A 20,991-nucleotide genomic window follows, 5' to 3' on the forward strand; every position below is an offset into this window, starting at 1 on the left:
AAGAGATGGAGTAGCTATAACCAAGTCATTGGTGTAAAAATAGACAGGGATATTCCCCAGAACCAATTCAGTGCTTTGCTGGTGGCTTGCTTTAGTTCTCCAGCTACCTCTGTGCTGACACAATGGCATAAAAAGAGTACAGCAGCTACCAAGATCTTACTGTAGATATTAATATACCTACTTCAGCCATGTAACTCTATGTATTTACTTCTGGCCAGTATGTTCTTAAACCTAGACTAGCCACACCATATTGAAAAAAATCTAGGTCATCACCCTTTGTTTTGTACTGCAACATGAAATCCAATCCCAGCCCTAAGATTCACTCAACAACCCATGCTGGAACCAGCCTTAAATTTAACAAGAATTTCATAGCACAGCAACTCTTTCTCCACCACTTCAGGGAATCTGGCATGCTAGATGTTAACCCTAGCCTCAGGATCACTGTAAATTCACTGGATCCTGCCAGTCTTAGTCCTACATTAAGCTCAATGGCTGTGCCATTGAGCACTGATTAAGCCAAACCCTAATCCAAACCATAATTTTGAATATATTTTTAGCCCACCAATCTCTGTAAGGCTCAGAATATCTCGATGACCTTCAGTGGCTGCAGCCCTAATCTCTAATAATGGTACCTCTCAAATACAGCAGTCCCTGTCAGGTTAATCTCTTAGAGTAGCACTAATCTTGGTTTCACTCCCATTTGAAGTCAGTAACTCCTGCCTACTCCTACTGCTCTGGCTCTAAACTTACAGAATCATAGAATGGTTTGGGTTGGAAGGGACCTTTAAAGATCATCTTGTCCAATCCCCCTGCAATGGGCAGAGACATCTTCAACTAGATCAGATTGCACAGAGCCCCATCCCACCTGACCTTGAATGTTTCCAGGGATGGGGCACCTGCCACCTCTCTGGGCAACCTGTTCCAGTGTTTCACCACCCTCATTGTAAAAAATTTCTTCCTTATATCTAGTCAGAATCTACTTTCTTTTGGTTTAAAATCATTACCCTTGTCCTATTGCAACAGACTCTACTAAGAAGTCTGTCCCATCTTTCTTATAAGCCCCCTTTAATTAGTGAAAGGTCACAAAAAGGTCTCCCCGGAGCCTTCTCTTCTCCAGGCTGAACAATCCCAACTCTCTCAGCCTGTCTTCGTAAGAGAGCTGCTCCAGCCCTCTGATCATTTTTGTGGCCTTCCTCTAGACCCGCTCCAACAGGTCCATGTCTTTCCAGTGCTCAGGACCCCAGACCTGAAGGCAGTACTGCAGGGGGGGGTCTCACCAGAGCAGAGCAGACAGGCAGAATCACCTCCCTCGATCTACTGGTCACGCTGCTTTTGATGCAGCTTAGGATGCGGTTGGCAATCTGGACTGTGAGTGCACATTGCCGGGTCATGTCCAGCTCTTCATCCACCAGTACCCCCAAGTCCTCTGCAGGGCTGCTCTCAATCCCTTCATCCCCCAGCCTATACTGATATCAAGGGTGCCCCAACCCAGGTGCAGGACCTTGCACTTGGCCTTGTTGAACCTCATGAGGTTCACATGGGCCCACTTCTTGAGCTTGTCCAGGTCCCTCTGGATGGCATCCCATCCCTCTGGTGTGTCAACGGCACCACTCAGCCTAGTGTTGTCTGCAAACTTTCTGAGGGTGCACTCAATCCCACTGTCTATGTCATTGATGAAGATATTAAACAGTACTGGTCCCAGTACAGACCGCTGAGGGACACCACTCATCACTGATCTCCATCTGGACATTGAGCCATTGACCACCACCCTCTGGATGCGATCATCCAACCAATTCCTAATCCATCGAACAGTCCATCCATCAAATCCCTATCTCTCCAATTTAGAGAGAAGGATGTTGTGGGGGACTATGTCAAAGGCCTTACAGAAGTCCAGGTAGTCCCTGTTTTGTGGTCCATCCACTCAAGAGGCATGGGTAGAGAGGCTGCCGTGAAGACCGAGGCAAAAAACTTGTTGAGTACCTTAGCCTTCTCCTTGTCCATTGTTACCAGTTTGCCAGTCATGTTCAGTGGAGGTATACACTTTCTTTGAACTTTCTTTTCTGACATATCTGTAGAAGCCATTCTTAGTATTCTTTGCGTCCCTTGCCAAGTTCAGCTCCAGTTGGGCCTCAGCCTTCCTGATCCCATCCCTACACAACCGGGCAGTGTCCCGGTAATCTTCCCAGGATATCAGTCCTTCCTTCCACTGCCTGTGCATTTCCTTCGTGCCCTCTAGTTTGACCAGCGGGTCTCGACTCATCCATGCCAGTCTCTTGCCGTTCTTCCCTGATTTCTTACACCTGGGAAGCGAGAGCTCTCATGTTTCTGGTAAGCGTCCTTAAAGATCCGCCAGCTCTGTTCTGCCCCCTTGTCCATGAGGGTAGTTTCCCAAGGGGTACCATTGACTAACTCCTAGAACAGCTAGAAGTTTTCTTTCCTGAAGTTCAGGGTCCTGATTTTACTGTTTGCCTGACCCATACCCTCAGAACTGTGAACTCCATCAGTGCATGATCACTGCAGCCTCGGCTGCCTCCAATCTTGACATCACTGATTAGCTCACTTGCGTTGGTGACCATCAGGTCCATTATCACATCCCCTTTGGTACGGCTGCTGATTACCCAGCTTAAGAAGTTTTCCTCCACACACTCCTGGAGTCTCCTGGACTGCCTACAGCTCGCTGTGCTACTTTCCCAGCAGATACTGGGGTGGCTGAAATCGCCCAGCAGGACAAGAGCCTGCAAACATGATGCCTCCGGTACCTGAAGTAAGAAGGCTTTGCCAATAGGCTCCCCTTGATCAGGTGGCCTGTAGTAGACACCAGCCACAAGGTTCCCTTTGTTGTCTCTAATTATTACCAATAAGCTTTCAACCTGCTCATGGCTATTCTCCAGAGACAGCTCTTCACAATCGATCCATTTCTTCACGTAGAGGGCAACCCTTCCACCCCTCCTTCCTTGTCTGTCCCCTGTAAACAGCCTGTAGCCATCAATAGCTACAATCCAGTCATGGGATTCATCCCATCAAGTTTCAGTAATGGAAACTAGGCCATAGCTTTCTAGCAGCATGGTAGCTTCCAGCTCCTCCTGTTTGCTGCCCATGCTGCGTGCACTGCACTGCTGTAGAGGCACTTTAGCTGGGCTGTTAACTGTTATCTTTCAAGAGGAACACGCCTTAATTCCTTTGAGGTATTTCACTGGTGTTTCCCTGTTGGCTCCTATTACTTCAGGAGCCTCTGGTTCACCTTCGTAAGGCTTCAAGTATGCTTCAGTGTACCCAGCACGTCTCAGAGCAACCGGCTGAGTACCCTCACTAGCACCCTGTCCCTCTAACCTTGGTGTGTCATTCCACAGCCTGTCACAGGCAAGTCTGATGCTATTCCACTCCCCCTTCAAGTCTTGTTTAAAGCTCTCTCTGTGAGCCCCGCTAGCTTGTGAGCAAAGACTCTCTTTCCCCTTTCAGAAAGGTGAATCCCATCCATTACCAGCAAGCCTGGTGCCACGTAGATCATCCCTTTATCAAAAAACCCCAAGCTGTGGCAGCGACACCAGCCACAAAGCCATGTATTAATAGACTAGGTCTGTCCGTTTCTTCCAATGTTGCTGCCCACAACCGGAAAATAGAGGAAATCACCTGAGCACCAGATTCCCTTGCCAACTGTCCCAAGTCTCTTTTGATTGCCCTTGGACTACGTGTTGCAGCTTCATTGCCACCCACATGGAAGAGCAATAATGGATAGTAGTCCAAGGGCTGGGGACTCCTTCCAGACTTAAACATGCCAGAGCCCACACTGGCCCACTGGTGTCCGATAGTCCTAATTCTAACTCAAATCAAGGCTTATCTTGTGGCACCTCTTTGTAGCTGCCCCGACCAAGCAGCGTCTTCTGAAACTTCTTCTCAACTTACTTCCTAAGACTGTACAAGATCCAACTCCTGCCTTAGCCAAAATGTTCACCTACCAACACCTCAGAAACTGTCTAGCTATCACCTACAGTAATATTACCCTAGTCCCAGCCCTAATACCAGGAGTTAAGGATACGCAGTTAAGGCTTGGTAAGGCCTAAGATCTCAATTTAATCCTAGATCCTCTAGTTTTTATTTTATGGATCCTTCAAAATTTAGCCTCCATGCCAGTTTAGAACCAAATTTTATCCCTAGCTGTAAGCCATACCCTAACTATCAGCAAGTCCAGCTTATGCCCCATCTTACATTTAGATAGGCAATAACTTGTGCTTCACATCTTCATTTCAAATTTAAAGGTAGCTCCAGCCCAAGAAAAAGCTGGACATCATTATCTGTTGCATTTTGCCAATGTAGAGCAACTGTGCTGGGTAAGGAGCGCTCATTGGTACTCCGGCATCAGACAGTGAAGCCCATGGAATTACTAGCAGTAATTAAGGAAATATAGTGCAACAGATGTTCTGAACTTCTCTGTTCAGTCATGACGATGTCAGAAAAATTCTCTCCTACCTGATACTGAATCTCTTCTGGATTTTGCTACATAGCTTTTAAGCAGTTTCCTCATAGATGGGTCAGAAGCTTCTTCTAATGCACATCTTCCCATCTCATTTTTTAATAAGGGATCAGCTCCATACCAAAGCAATAACTCTGCCACCTAGAAAAATAAGTTTTTCAGACTGTTTATTTTCTGACAGTATTTTCCATAGTCCTCTCTCACATAGGCTTCTCTCTCTCGTACTCAACAACATGAGCAACTAAAACCAAATCTAAGGCCTTACCAACATGATGATTTCTGTACAAATATAAAGCCCTATTCTGTTGTTATTCAAGAAATTATCACTTTAGCAAGGTGTTCCATCTACCTTTGCAGAATACTTTTTAAGACACGTGAAATTTACAATCGGATGATTTCCTTTCTGTGGAAGACCATCTGAGTGGGTTTCATTTGACCAGATGTATGTCCTACATCTGAAATAGCTGTCAAAGCTTCCTTTGCAGTCACAGGAGCCACAACAGACACACCTAGAACACAATTTATTTTCTCCTATAGTAGATACCGTAAATAGATAAGCTGACTTATACCATTATTTTCCACCAATTAAGAGCTATGGGGGTATGAATCCTACCCTATATTTTGGGAGACCTTGGCTTAATTGCATTAAGTTAGTAACTTGAACGAATTTATAAAAATGAAAATAATACTACTATAGGATTATAATGCATCTAGGGGAATGCTGGGGGAACATTTACTAGAAAAGAGAGAGATTATTTGTAACAGGTCTTGGATTCGGTTTTAGTTGTACCTCTACCTTTCTCTCTTCAGCATCTGTTATCATTTCACACTGAGCCTGACTCATAGTCTTCACTCATGCATTTAAAGTCCTTCATTACATCTAACCAGATTGCTACTGAGAAAATTGCTAGTGAAGTTTTCTCGATTCATACCTTCGCCTAACAATACAGCAAATAAGAAAGGGTTCAATCCACAGTAAAAACCCTCTTGGGCGTCACAAGTTGTTCCAAATCTACAGATTTTTTCAACAAATAATGTTGAGAATTCTTCCTTGATGAGATCTTCAGCTAGACATGACACTTGTATGCTCTCCCCCTTAACTGCACTATTAGAAATCCTTTCATGGACTTACCATTTTTCTGAACTAAGACATTAATTTTGCCTTACTGCAGGTGCAGAAAGCGATAAAGCAGTCAAAAGGTGTGTTTCCAACCTACGATACCTTCATGCAGAGAAGGTAGCTTTGAAAGAAAGAGCTCCAAACATCATGTTACTGTAAGTCATATTACTGAATCACTATCACTATTTTGTTGCTAGTCATAAGCAACAAAAATTAAGTCTGACAGACCTCCACAGTGATACAACTATACTGCTCCTGAGTAAATACAGCGCTACCATGTAGTACCATTCCCTGTGGATATGTCAGCTCACATAACTCTTAACACAGTTCTGTGTTGAATGATGTTGGTGTGCTCCAAGTGACCTAGCTGAGATCAGTGTTCTCCAATATCATTCAAGTTGCTGACCTCTAAATATTACTTGTGAAGATGCAGAGTCCTTCATGCACAACCATGGACATGGTCTCTTAGGTACTTTCACAGAACTCAGAAATTCTTCATGAACCCACAATAGTCTGTGATCCACAAGCTGAAAACCAAGCCTGGGGCTCTCAAGTCTCAGAGAAAACTATTAACCAAAAGTCCACCCTTCCTCTTTGCTCCAGGGAGAGTCAGGGAGAAAAAGACTGAGTCTTATCTCAGTTGTGAAACAGAAAAAGGGCAAATGCTTAGGGACAAAACTTACTACATCCCACAAAAAATTAAAAAATCTTGAAAATCAATAAATATTAGGCAGCATATGTGCATTTCTAGAGAAAGAAACAGCAAGCAGGCAAAAGGGACATGCAGAACTCCCACATAAATCTGGGCTACCCTAGCAACATGCACAAACAGACAGGTGAAGGCAACCACTGCCAGATTGAAAGAGGATCCAGAATTCAGACACAGGCTTATGAAACCACAGCATTTGGCAACAAAACTTATAATTAATTCATGTTGACTATTCAGTTGACTTTCTGTTTAAGACCATACAAAATATAAAGCCATGTCTTCATAACTCTCCATGTTATATGTTAATACGCAAAAAATATCTGGCTGTGGCTGTGGCTGCATACCATACATTCATGTTTACTAAACGATGAAAAAAAAAAAAAAAGTCATTAAAACTCCAGAAGATTCCTCAGGTCACAACTTATTCTGCAAGATGATTATAAAATAAGTGAAACAAGTAGTATTAAACAGTAGTAATCTATTCCTCAGTGCTTCAGTCATTGTCCCAAACAGTTGGGAAAACAATTCATTTCTGCCTTTGGACAAATCTTGTAAAGCATGGAATTGTTTGAACAGAAATTGGGCAGAAAGGATTTGCAAGCTCCTGAATTTACCCATAATCTGAAAAGACCAGCCACATGTAAAAACCTAGGTGACCTTCTGGACCTAACAACAACCATTTCTATTCCAAAACTATAATATGTGTTCAATTTGGAATATACCTCATAATGGCCTTCTTTAACTGCATCTTGCAATGGTGTTATTTGTTCAATTCCTCTAGCATTAACATCAGCTCTTGCTTTCAAAAGCTCATTTGCTATACCATAAAAGCCTTCCACACTTGCTGTATGTAGTGCAGTCCAGCCTACAAAAAACCAAAAACCTGTATTTCACGTTTGGGTGAAATAATTTATAAAAATTCATGTCAGTTTTAGGTCATCTATTTGATAAATATTTCAAAGAGTATACTGAAAAAGTAAAAACTGATGCATTTTACAATAAGTTATATGAAGATATGTTTATGAAAACATCACAAGGGTTGGCAGATCTCATTCTTTTGTCAAAATTTGCGCTTACTGAAGAACCAGGTACTGCTGTAACAATATTACATTCTAGATTTGATAGTTCTGTTACAAAAGAAGAGAATAAAAATTATTCCACCCACATCTTAGTAATTTCTCCCCAAATAAAACGTATATGCTATTTTAAGAACATGATCATTTTTCATGGCACTCTTGTATTTACATAGCCATGCTGAAGAGGGTAAGCAAGAAAGAAGAAACAAAATAAAGACCTGGAGTCTTTATTGCCAAACAAAAACGTTTTTTAAGACTATCCAAGAGTGGTTTGAGTGTCTAAAGAAAGCAATGAAAAATCCTTACTGAAATTCCATATCCATTCCCAGCTATAGGGAATAAACCAAGATATGAGCTTCATGACCCACAGAACAATTCTACTTCATGAAGGAGGTGCTGAGGCAAAATAAAAGATGGAATCTAAGTCTTTCAACCGGATTTAGCATAGCCTTGCATCAGCTCCTTAAACATTCATTATGTGACAGCTTTTTGTAGGGTGAGAAAAGTAAGGCAAAAAGACAGAGGATCTTCCACCTCCTACCTTATAGCTCTCAAGCTAGCATCCCCCCAGAAGACCATTTTGATGGACAGCCTTACTCTTCAACTATCTCCCATTATCAGAAGATGGTCTGGACCTAATTCACAAACTCACTATGAGAATTAATATGTGAATTAGGTTTATTAAGATTGTTCTGCTCCCATTAAGCAAAATTATCTTAATTTCATTGCAAAGAGAAACTTTTAAGGCTCTCTTATACACCACTCAACCCAGAACACTGTATATTTGTACAGAATTGTGTTTATTATGGGCACAAGATGTTGCATCAGGTTGTCCAAAAATTTTGTGCTATTAGGCTTTGCTACCAAATGCTTGAAACTCAACTAAGTTTTAACTACATTGCCTAATGTTGATAGTGCTTCAAGATGAATGAGTTTTAACAGTATCATCTGTAAAACATTTTACTTGCATTTTATAAAGCCGATTTTATTGAGAAACTCTAGTAACTCCATATTCTGGAGTAAAAGCTTGAAATCTGGTAAGAGGAAGATAAAAAAGATTCACTTAGGGGAAAGTACCTATTTCTCCCTCAGTAAAAATATCCTCTATCTGATATACTAGTAAGCCCCTGAAAAATTGAACCTGCAACATGTTCAGATGACAATCATTAGAGTTTAGCAACATGACTCTCCAAGTGCACGCTCCAGATCAAGGAGAAACACAAGTTCCATTGCAACTGTTTTTCAGCTCCCTCAGGCACTGCGAATCAACTCTCAAACTGAGACCACAGACAGTATCTCTACTGTGCTGTCCATATCCTACATGCTGATGTTCAGGAAATAAAAAGGAGGAAAAAAAAACCCAGAAGAACCCAAGAACTCAGTAAGGTACTGAAGCAGAGTACTGTAGCACAGGAACAAGGGAAAATACTAGGCTAAGATATGAATTATCACTGATGGAGGGCTTTAAAGGAAGAGAAACAGCTCAGAGGCAGAATATAATAATCAGAACAACAATTCCCAAAGAGAGTGAGATGAAAGTGCATTTCAGAATGGCACAGGCCTGGCAACTACTTTGTTCTGATTACATCTCCCTCACTCAAAAAGAAAGAAGTAGGGCCAGGTTAGCCTTTCATCTCTTCAAGGAGTTCAACTAAAACACATTTTGTGCAATTGTGCTCTTTTCAGGCAAAAAAATAGCAGACAGACTCTGGGGGATGTAGAAACAGTGGCCTGGCAAAACGTGAAAAGGCAGAAAAAGGAAGCAGCTGTAAGGCCAACAACTGGAAGCAGTGCACTTTAGTACACTTGCCCACAGAGGCTGCAGCTGAACTCACACTATCAACACTTCTCTGTTGTCAGCAGGTGGCTTTGAGACCCACCAAAAAAATATTTTCTCATCTACCTCTAGCACAAGCAAACAGATATTACAGGTCACTCTGTTACCTCAAACGCCAGAGTGCTACGCTGTAAAAGTCTGAAATTTACTACTGACCCAATTTATCTTTCAATATATTCCAGAAGACAGAGAATTTCTGCCTTAATTTTGGTCTGTTATATGCCTGCATTGTGCAATAGCTGTTAACTGCAGAATACTTTTTTTTTTTGTTGCCACAGAACAGTTGTGAAATCCTAGCCACTTCATGGGATGGAAACACTCTAAGAATGAATCAAAGTTTTCTACCAAATGAGCCAGCTGTCTGTGAGACAGTTTTGTTTTCTGTTATGGAAGTTTATCAGAACCTAATGGATGAGACAGGGAACTGCAAAATAAAGAAAAACAGTCTTATATTTGAATCAATCAATTGATACTTTAGGGTGTGGCAATGTCTTTGTCACAGAGTATCACACACGAAGCTGGATAAGGCGAATTGCTTCAATCAAAAAGTTCACAGATGGCCACTATTTGTCATTCTATTGGTTTTTTTGGTGTCCAAGATGAAGTTAAAATATAAAATACCGATTACTCAGAACTTTACAAAATCAAAGCAGTGTTACAACTTCCTTTAAGATGCAAGGGGCAAAATCAGAGTCCCTGAAAAATTAAGCTGAAAAATCTAAATCTTGGCATGTCAAATTGGCCACTGAAATGGACCAAAAAAAAAAAATCTTTAAAAACCATGACATTAATTATTAAGGGACTGTTTTGTGATAAGCATGCACAGGATTGTTGAATTAAGGCTAAGTAAGTTTAATTGCATCACTTTTGTCATTTTTAAGTGTCTACTTTTTCTGCAAAATTTTCTTTTTTAATATACTTTTATACATAGGTCCATGTATTTTCCAATGAATAATTGCCAAGTTAAACCGAGAAAAATTTAATAATCTACTGACTAGTCACAAATGTACAATCTTGTCCACTACACAAACTCATCATATGCATTTCTATTAGTATAGGTACATACTTGTTTTGAAGATAGTATTTGAATATAATTGCAACTTACCAGCGTAATCCTGAACATTCACATTCCCACCAGCTTTTATTATGTTACGTACAAGGTCTACATCTTGATGAGCAACAGCTCTATGCAGTATGGTCTCACCATAAATATTCCTCCTATTGATTGTTGAAAGTGAAATGGGGCAAACTCGATTTACAGAATTCCTACCAAACGCTTCTTGTCCTGAAAATAACGTGAAAGGTCTGTTGAACAGAAAAATATCTTTCCTTTCTTATTTTGGTTTTATTTTGCATTGCAGTTAGTAAATAAGCTTTCTGGAGAAAAATTTCTCATTCAATCTAGTAGGAATTAGTATCTCAAAAACCACATTACCAAGTAATAATAAAAGATGCCATAGTGAGTTCCATAACAAAACTCCAACTGATATTCAACACATGGGAATGTGATTTTGTAAAAGTGTGTTAAGTTTAGACTTCTTCCTTTTTAATGACATTTTTGCAAAGTGCATTGTTTCTCACTGCATCATAAAACTGCTATTTTAGGCTACAATTCATTACGAGATGACCATTTCAATAGCTAGTCAGTTATTCAATAATTTCTCTTTTCTTAAAAGTCAAATTTATCAGCAGTTCTTTTGTACTTATTTATGTTTAAAAACCTCTACTTTGTGAGCAAGGAGTATTTACACTAGCATAGTGATTGAGATTAGCTCCCTGAGATTACTTTTCCCTGTTAGTTCACAACCAGCTCGGCCATTTCTGCAATGAACAAAAGGTGAAGAGTTGCTGGGAATATCAGGCCTAAATATAAAAAATAAGATGTAAAAGATACTATTTTTAATTTTTAGTTTACTATTTTAAAAAACAAATGCTATCTCCCATTATGCACTCATTACAGTTTTCAGCCTGGGTAAAATTATTTCCAATACATAGATGAGCTGTTCTGTACTTCACCAGCAGTGCCATCCCAGCATCCCTTCATACCGCGAGAACAGCGTCCTGGCTACTGCCCCTTCTGAAAAACAGGGAGGAAAGAAAGAAGGGAAGAAGGAAGCACAAGAGGACGGCCTGGAGGAAAGCACAATCTGTGGCCTAGGCCATTAAATGATCTACTAATGAAAAATCTTGGAACAGCACTCTATATACACTGCTCCTCTCCACAAGCTGTAGCAGATGTGGCTCCCTCAGCCTGAAACTCCATCTGGCTGTCAGAAATAGACATTTTAAGTACAACCTTAAAACACCTAGCTCTCGTAGAACCGTTACTCCCAAAGCCTGATGTCTCTGCTGTTTTGTGCATGGTGATATACTGTGAGCTTAGACTAATTCCCAACCCTTTTGAGTTTTTGACTCTGGGTAGATTTTTAGAATCTAATAGATACAGGTTGACCCAGGACCTTCGCTCAGCTGAGTACATGGACAGTCCCTCTCCTCTACCTGTACAGCCTTGCAAGACCTTTATCATTTAAGATACTGCAGTCAGTAGTCAAACTGGTCTAAACTAGGCAAGCAGTTCAGGAGGGATTAAACCACACGTAATAAGGCACAGTTTTATGTTATACTTCACCCAATTTACCTTGTTACTTCAAGAGGACCTATTTCCCATCACTTCTACCTTGCCTCCTCTAATGCCTTCCTTGTGTCTGACCTTGTGCAGAACAAGTGATGCTTGCTGATCCAAACCAAAACTTGTTGCAGGGCTGTTTTTTTCAGTTAATTACCAAACTAAGACGACCCACAGACTCTTGATTGCTAGACCTGACGCAAAAGGGAGGTAAACTTGCTAGATTGGAATCACATGAAGCCATCTCTATAGGCAGTGCAACTCTTTCTGCAGAAATCATGCTCAAAAAACAATAGCTTGTTCTTCGAGTGGAAACTAGTAAGTCAATTTGAAATAGATGGGCAGTTAGTCATACAACTTTAAATCTCATAAAAACAGTGCTTCCACTGGGAATAATTAAAACTCTGCAAAAGAGAAGGTTTGTTAGTTGGAGGTAGAATTACTCATATTTTATAAAATCTGTAACGCAGCTGTTACAGTTCAAATACTTCCAAACTTTGTAAGCTGTTTAAATGACTGTAGCTGCACAGACAAATGCAGAGTGAGTGGGCTTAAACAAGCAAAAAAACCCCAAACTTTTAAGGCTCCAATCTTAAAGGTGCTGGAGTGAGCACTTAAGTGATGAAATTCTCTATTCTCCTACACACTTCCTCTGCGAGGCAAAGAATTTCTCTGCATGCATCTTCAAAGGATGAAAAATAGCATTCTTTCTCTCTGATGAAGCACAATGCAGGGAAAAATACTTCAAAAGAGTGTTCTGTGACTGTGGAAGTGAAAGTCCTATAATCTTATATTTAAAACAGACAGGATAGTAACTGCAGGCATTCAAAATAGAATAAACTGTTCTTCTTGGGGATGGCACTGGCCTCAGAATGATGCTGCACACAGAATACTAGGTTTTAGAAGAATATATAAATGTGTATCAGGATCTACATTTTCACTCTGCATGAAAATGTTTTTCTTCTGCTTTTCAGAACACACCATAATATTTTCGTATATAACACTGTCATAAAAATTGCATCCTGAAAAAATTCTCCTGATTCTTAAGGAGTTTATGCAAACAAGTCAACTGTTAGGTCGTTAGTATGTAGGTTTAAACAAGTGAGGGAAATTATCAATAATAGTAATTATTAAAATGAATATTTGTACCATCTTTTTAAAAGAAATCCATGCCACAGTATGTTGGAAAGGTTATGAATTATATTTGATTCAGTATAGTTGTTGAAATAAAAAAACAATCTGTATGATAAACATCAGAGAACATCTTACTCAGTTTGTTTTCAATTCTCTTGCTCCTTCTTCTCTGCTTAGCTTCTCTATCCTCATTCAGAGTTATTTCTTGGTGTATGTTGGTTTCTAGATCCTGCTTGTCTTTAGAAGTAGATGTCTGCATTTTACTGACAAGAGATCTGCTTAGAATCAACAAATCTCTTCTTTATATAAATCAATGTTTATAGTAGAGCTAAGAATGTGAATGTATTTGATTTCAAAAGGAAGTTAGTAATAGCATGCTAGTATATAGGCTAACTTAGGTGTACTGAATAAAGAGTAAATCAGGAAAGAAACTTAAAATAAAAGGTAAAACCTTTACCTTTTTATAATTTAAAGTCATTCACATAAGGAATGAGTACTCAGTATGCATTGTACTTGTTATCTTAATTTGAAAAAAGAATTTAAGAATATTATGCATGATTTTGTCATACCTCAAATCCTTAGCTTTGCTTCTTGTTGTACTGCCACTGTGAGACATCCTCTGCGGAGTTTCTTCCAGTATTTGGTGATGACTGGAAACATGATCTCTGCACTTTCTTGAGAAGGTCTCTCTTAACTGTATCACTTTCCTTGATGTTGTTTGGGCTGTTTCTGCACATGCCACAGCCTCCACTGAATGTGAACTTCCCTCCTCACTTTTCTTTTCACTAGAAGTGGCACCCCAGTAATCAGAAATAACTTCTTTCTCTCTCTGCTGATCACCCACAGGCTGTGACAAAAAAGAAATGCTACCAGTAACTGGTAAGCACGCAGTTAAAACAAGGACTGTAAGAGCCCCAAGAACATTGTCTTATAAATTACATGTATGCCCACAGACAATGGAGGAGTTGCTTAAGTGAATAACTGGAATTCTACAGATATGGCAGACAGAGGCTGCGATAGGAGAGGCACTCCTAAAGTAGTATGCCACACCATGTTCCTCTGGCAGAATGCACCAACGGAATCAGCATACTCAGAATCACAACTTAAATAATAAATCTCGGCTGGCTGACAGAGAATAAAAGTTGTTACTATCTGAAAGTTGTTTGGTTGGACATATGAAAAGACTTAACAGATTAATTTAAATTTCCTATGGACATGAGCTCCTGTCGTAAGAAATAAAGTTATGTTTAAGATGTCTTAAGCTAGCCCATCTTACGTCACTCATGCACAAGAGTAGAAATGTGCACAAGATCACGAACCATGTTTCACCTGAGGTTCAGCAACTGCCAGCTGAAAAGTTATTTCTAAAGACATACCATCCCTGAGCTACAGCCACCACAGATGAGATTCACTTCACCTTCCCTCAGCCTTCTAAAAGCCAGACATCTACATGACACTAGGCATCCTCGTTACCCCTACCACTGGTGAAGAGAAGAGCTACTTTCACAGATGATAGTGATTCACTTCATCCTAAGTTGTGCAAAGGGGAACCCACAAGACTGGTGTAACCAGAAGCTTATCTCTAACAGTAAGGGAGAGATATGCCACCCTAAAGATATATCATCACTTGGCAGTTAATTTGAGCTACTGGAGTTTATTCACTGTTTTACTCAAGTGAGCGTGACGTACTGCTCAGTATCACTCAAGTCGCTGAAACCTGGGTACTCATTAGCTTATTGCACACTTGAGTAATGCTGAAAGCTCTTAGGACACACCCTCAGCACACACGCATACAAATTCTTTCAGTCATATGGGAGAGCTTGGTAGTCCTTTCCTGGGACACAGATGGAAATGGACAATTCGCTGATTCATTTATTTTAATTGACCCATTCAGCAGAGAGGCTACTGAAGAGGTGAACTGCGCTCCTAGATATGGTCCCTCCAAGCCAAAAGATGATGCACGTTAACATGGCAGTTGTGGAAAACCAAATATTTGTTTACAAAACTATCAATGCAGTACTTTCCATGGCATCACATCTGCTATGCCAGGAGGGTTAGAGAAGAAGAAGAAAACATTTCAAAGAGAAAAAAAAAGCCACTTGCTTTATAAGGGGCCATATATTAAAATAAATGGGTTATCGAGCATCCTGATTGCATCTATGGGACAGTACAGGCTCTCCTCTTTTGGATACTTGTTTCACCACAAGAAGGATACTCTGAAGAAACAAGGATGAGAAAAGACCAAGATGAACAATATACTGTTAGAATGCAACGGTTACTAAAAAATTAACTCAGATTTTTTTCCTCATTGTATAACCTCCGTACTTTCTGCCTTCAACAACAGCAGATGGAGGTACAAAAAAAAGCTAAATTCAATTATTAATTGACAAGAGGTTACAGATCCCCTTTTCCACAGGATCCTGCCTCACAATCTTAACTGCAATATTGAGTAAATCTATACATTAAGCTTCACACAGCTGTGCTACAAATTTCAGAAATCAACACTTCACTGAAAGAGCTTTGTAAGATGCCATGGTTCTGAGACAATCAGCCTGGAGACCTTTCAGCACCATGATATTAGCTACCTTTGTGGCATATTTTATTACATACTGTTATATTCAGTTAATACTACTAGCAAAACACAGAATTAACTCATAGTCTTTGGATGCTTTATGCCATTGTGGGGAAGCAAAGTGGCTGTAAACCCACCTTAAGTAGCTAGTTATACGGGGCTGATCATTGATTTGCAGCTCCAGATTACTCAAAGACAACACAGAACAGAGAATCAGATTCCAGGTTTACAAGGGATGTCTACTATACCCTATAGCATAAACATATCTCTCCTACGTGTCTTTCTCTTTCCTTTGTTATAATCTAACCAGGAAGAGGCTATAGCGTCGCCTTCCCTTCATGTTCCTCTCCAGATTTTTGCATTCGTGTTACTGAATCCAAATGACCTCTTCCAGATCACCTTTATGGTACAGGACATAACATTGTGGAGACAGCGGCCCAGGGTAAGAGAAGAAAACAGGAAGAAGGATCACGTGTTGTATTTGTACATACTGCCTTCTTCAGGAGAGGACATGAATACAAAACCATGCCTCCGTTTTTTCAGTAAGTCTTGCATAGGCAGAACTAAACAAAATAAATGTACTTCTAAATACACATGTAAAAAAATCCACATAAGTAATCCTTCTGGTCTACAGGAAAGACACAGCTATAGTTTCTTTTGTAGTACTTGCAAAGCATTTGTATGCTACAGTGGTGAGAACTATGATAGCAGAAAACAGCACACTATAGTCTGTAGAAAAAATAGAACAAGATGGTTTAGGAACCTAGAGTTGGAATTGGCTGCTATATGCCAGTGTGCTACAATGAAATAACAGACTAGTTAGTGTTTTGGAACTTTTCTTGGAAAGAATGTGAGACACAGATGTGCAGGGGGACCAGGAGTTCTTGAAACTCCCAGGCTGATTCTAGATTTCCACATCAGTCACTGAATTAACTTTACTAGGATTTCCCATGCCAGCAGCATCAGCCATTTTCATAACATGGATGTATCAAAACAGAAAAACACTACTGTGTTTTAAAACAAAAACAACTGAAATGCCTTAAACATGTAAATTACTTACGCCAATTTACTCTTTACTAAGATTCCCATGTCCAAGTAATTTGGCTATTCTATAAAGTATTTTATGATAAACATAGATTTTCAAATATGAAACTGTATACATACTTGCTCATTTGTTGTCCTCTGCAAGTTAGATCCTATCAAGGTTTTTATTTCTTCCACCTGAATTGTAGCAAGTTGAGGCTCAATCATGTTTGTTATTTGTGTACAGTCATCATCTAACTGGGGAATACTGGGTTCTGAATTTAACTGCTCTCCGTCAGTGTTAAGCTGTCTCTCATTTGGTGTTACAGGAGTGATAGGTTGTACTACAGACCCTGACAAGGCATTCAGAGCTGTCACAAGCTCTACTGGCAGGGCATCACTGCTCTCATCTGCTGATGAGTCAATGGAAAAGGCATGACCCTGACACTGTAACTTTTCAGGCAATGGGTTTATAATTGTAAAACTCTCAGAATCACTGAGGGATCCCAACAAATCACTAATTTCAATTTCACCAGTCTCTATGCTCTGCTCAGTGAATGCTTCCATGAAAATCTTCCCTGGGGACATCAGTGAAAGATCTGTATCATTATCAGGAGAATGTTCTTTTACTCTGTTATCTGTGCCAATAATGGTCATGCAGGTTCTTTGGCAATCTTCTAAAACATGTGGAAATATCTCTTTTGGTGTCTGTTCCTTTGGAACCATTACTGCATCTTCCAGAACAGCATCTAAACAGTGGCTTATTTCTGGAAAGAGATCTTCATTACTTAATTTCGGTGAAATCTAAACATTTAAAAAAAAAATAAAATTGTTTACAAAAAGGAATGGAACAACTCTTTCTAAAAGGCATGTCATTAACATTCACTTTAGAAGTCATCCATATATATACATATGTTTTATTTGCCATTTTTGCATAAAATACAAGACTCAAAGGCTTCCCTAAGAACTCATACAATTTCTTAAAAAGGGTTAGACTGAAGTCTCAGTTTCAAAAGCTGAGCACTTCACCTGTTGACTTCCCCAGGAGGGGAAATCCAGAGTAAGACAGACTGAATCTCTTCTAAAGTCAAAGATATTATGTCATTGCCAATGATCTGAGGGTGTTAAAGGGCTTTAAAGAGAGGCATAAAAAACTTCTGTGACCAAGAAATAATGAAATTGAACATATTCACAATAATACAAAAAGCATAGTTAGTAAAACACAATATATGAGTTTTGATTATGTGTTTATGTGCATTCCACACAGGTACGGAGCATTTGTGCCTCAAACTTCAGTTCACTTAGGAGTATGCTTGGAGGCTGCATGTCTGAGTTTCCACATTGAGTACAGAGCCACAAACTGTAATTGTTCTTGGAAAAGTAATACTGCTACTGTTTTCCTAATAATTTTGAGCTGCTTTCAACAGATGCATCCATTTTTATACCAATTAATAGCTTTTTTATTTTTTTTCCTATCCCTGTTTCAAATGCTTCTGCAGGAGAAAAACAGATGCCTCAGCAGACCTAAAACATTTTTTTTCTATATAACATTTGTATATAACAGTGCTGTTGCTTAGTAATACTGCATCTTAAGAACATCTCTTTCAATACATTTTTAGACTCTTATTGCCAGCAAGTGGCAATACTGGGGAGTGCATGAATCCTTTAACCACTGGTAACATAATTTTGATAAAGCCTACACACAATAGAACAGGAAGGGCAGGAAATGTAATAGCATTGACTCACCTTCAGTTTGTAAGCCATTATAAATTCTCGATTCTTTGCTGAAAACTTATTCCTCAGTCTGCTGTTTCCTATCTTGTAGCTGTGCGGCTAATTGTTCCTTTTCAACTACTACTTACTTTGCTGTATGGAGTTACAGGGTTTTTTTAAAGCAGACTTTAAACAGTTGGGGGAAAAAAACCACCACTTGCATAACTTTCTGTACTTGAAGAACTGTGGTATAAACAGCGTGTATGTGTATTACACATTTCCTAAGAAAAAGGCTCGGGGCATTTGCTGAAGGGCAGGTGAAATTTACATTTATATTAATGGAGAAGGATCAGGCAGGCATAAATGACTAATTTTGCAAATTTCTAAAAACCCAAATGCTAACTGAAATCCAACACTTAAACACGACTGGTGTTCACAAAATCCCCATCCAACTACAGGTGCCTAAATTTCTTTAGCACTCATTTCTGTTGGCAAAATCCTGTGGGACTTGCTCTACAAGTAATTATAATCTGCAGAACATGATAAAAGTCAAAACTTTCCCTCCCTAAAACCCATCGTCAGCTGCCACTTATCCATAAAGACACTTAAAGCCCCAGTGCCTAAGGTACCCGTACCTTCAGTCGTCTGTTGAAAAGGAACAGAAGAGCTGCTGACAGAGCAAGGCTGAGCCAGCTGGGAACTGAACCAAAATAGGGAGTTTTCTCTCCTGTGGACCCCAGACTAGTAAATATGGTTTGAATATATCTAAGTTTCACTCAAAGGAGGAGCAGGATTTCCTCTCAGTCAGTAGCTCAGTAGTAAAATACCAACACTGTGGTAAATGCAGGTTCAGGTCCATCCTCCACCAGAGGAGTTATGCTTCAAGCAACTAATTTAAAAAAAGGGGTCCTATGTAAGAATGCCGAAGAGAAAAATGTATCTCTTTGGCATATGGCTGTTAATTCTGTTTAGTGTTGGAATGCCAACCATCTCATGGCATCTGTGAATCTCTTCCACCAAGCAGGAGTATACAACTTCAAAAGCCTTGATTTAAATCCCACTATCATCATGTCTCAATTCTTCCCAGTACAAATTCAAATCAAGGTGCTCCTTAATCCAAGCACATATTCTGCTGACCTTCTAGCATCAGCCAAGAATCTCTTGTCTCCCTATCTTACCTAGCAAGCACACACCGGGTAACAGCTAAGCATGGCCACAGTAAACTCCAGCCTCAGCTGATTCAGCACCTTGCACCAGAGGAAGCAGGTGGACAGGGAAATCAAGCAGAGGTCTCAGCTAATAAACTCAACTTACTTGACCGTAGTTATAAAAACTGTGTGTTCATAAACTCACTGCACCATAGACCAGTGAGCAAGCCAGACAGCCAAGCCTTAGATGTCTACCTCTCCCTGTGCACTACATAAGCAAGCTTAAACTTGGCCTGTCAGTTCCAGCAGATGGCAGTGCATTCACATCACCTTGGTGAATCTTGACATGCAAGGATTTTTTCCATGTGTTCGAGAATAAATTAAAAGTTATCAAGAAATTGGTGGCTCTTTGGTGTCACAGACTGTGGTTTGCAAACGTTACAAGATAAAACGGGACTGACTGATACTGAAGCATAAGTAATAAGGGTGGAGTGGACTCCTATATCTAATAGCTTCGAGTCAAACAACAGCAAAGTTCAGCCTTTCAATATATACGTATAAGAGAATCTCTTTTATAGAGTTAAGGCTTCAGAATTTTACCAGCCTTTGTGAGAATGCTGAACTGAAGATTACTGCAATATACTAGAATGTGAGGGATGCACAGAAAATCACAAAACAGTTGAGGCTGGAAGGGACCTCTTGAAATCATCTAGTCCAATCTTGCTACTCAAGCAGTGTCAGCTGCAGCAGGTCACCCAGGACCATATGAAGTCAGGTTGTGAGTATCTCTACAAGTGGAGAATGCACAACACCGCTGGGCAACCTGTTCGAGTGTCTGACCACCCTTAGAGTTAAAAAGTGGTTTTCTGTGTTCAGATGGGCTTGCTTTCTTTTTAATTTGTGTCCATTGCCTCTTGTCCTATCAGTGGGCACTACCGAGAAGTCTGGCTCCTTCTTCTTCATTCCCTCCTGTCAGGTGTTCATACACATTGGTAAGATCTCCCTGAGACTTCTCTTGTCAAGGCTGAACAGTCCTAGCTCTCTTGGCCTGTCTTTATGTGAAAGATCATAGAATCACAGAATTGTTTGGGTTGGAAGGGACCATTAAAGGTCATCTGGCCCAACTCCCCTGCAATAAGCAGGGACATCTCCAACTACATAAGGTTGCTCAGAGCCCCATCCAACCTGACCTGGAAGGTTTCCAGGAATGGGGCATCTGCCACCTCTCTGGGCAACCTGCTCCAGTGTTTCACCAACCTCATTGTAAAAAATTTCTTCCTCATATCTAGTTGGAATCTACCTTCTTTTAGTTTAAAATCATTACCCTTGTCCTATTGCAACAGGCTCTACTAAAAAGTCTGTCCCATCTTTCTTCTAAGTCTCTAAGTATTGAAAGGCCACCAGAAGGTCTCCCCAGAGCCTTCTCTTCTCCAGGCAGAACAACCCCAACTCTCTCAGCCTGTCTTCACAGGAGAAATGCTCCACCCCTCTGACCACCTTCATCTGGACCTGCTCCAACAGGTCCATGTCCTTCTTGCCTTGGGGGCCCCAGAGCTGAAGGC

The 20,991-nt window shown here is 40.2% G+C and overlaps 1 protein-coding gene across 1 annotated transcript in view; it reads right to left on the reverse strand.

The window, feature by feature from the left end:
* Positions 1–18,332, reverse strand: part of LOC104169310 (putative ankyrin repeat domain-containing protein 31) — a gene marked incomplete at its 3' end in the record, with an annotated part of 22,992 nt that extends 4,660 nt beyond the window's left edge. Inside the window, exons 1-7 of the mRNA XM_009710205.1 lie at positions 18,315–18,332; positions 16,710–17,372; positions 13,543–13,820; positions 13,109–13,236; positions 10,319–10,498; positions 7,023–7,165; positions 4,468–4,612 (exon numbers count right to left, since the gene is read on the reverse strand). Coding sequence (XP_009708507.1) covers positions 4,468–4,612; positions 7,023–7,165; positions 10,319–10,498; positions 13,109–13,236; positions 13,543–13,820; positions 16,710–17,372; positions 18,315–18,332 — 1,555 coding nt within the window. The remainder of the gene's footprint in view (positions 1–4,467; positions 4,613–7,022; positions 7,166–10,318; positions 10,499–13,108; positions 13,237–13,542; positions 13,821–16,709; positions 17,373–18,314) is intronic.
* Between the last annotated feature and the right edge of the window lie 2,659 nt (positions 18,333–20,991).

Source organism: Cariama cristata, unplaced genomic scaffold, assembly GCF_000690535.1.
Source record: "Cariama cristata isolate BGI_N322 unplaced genomic scaffold, ASM69053v1 scaffold4731, whole genome shotgun sequence".
Lineage (NCBI taxonomy): Eukaryota > Metazoa > Chordata > Aves > Cariamiformes > Cariamidae > Cariama > Cariama cristata.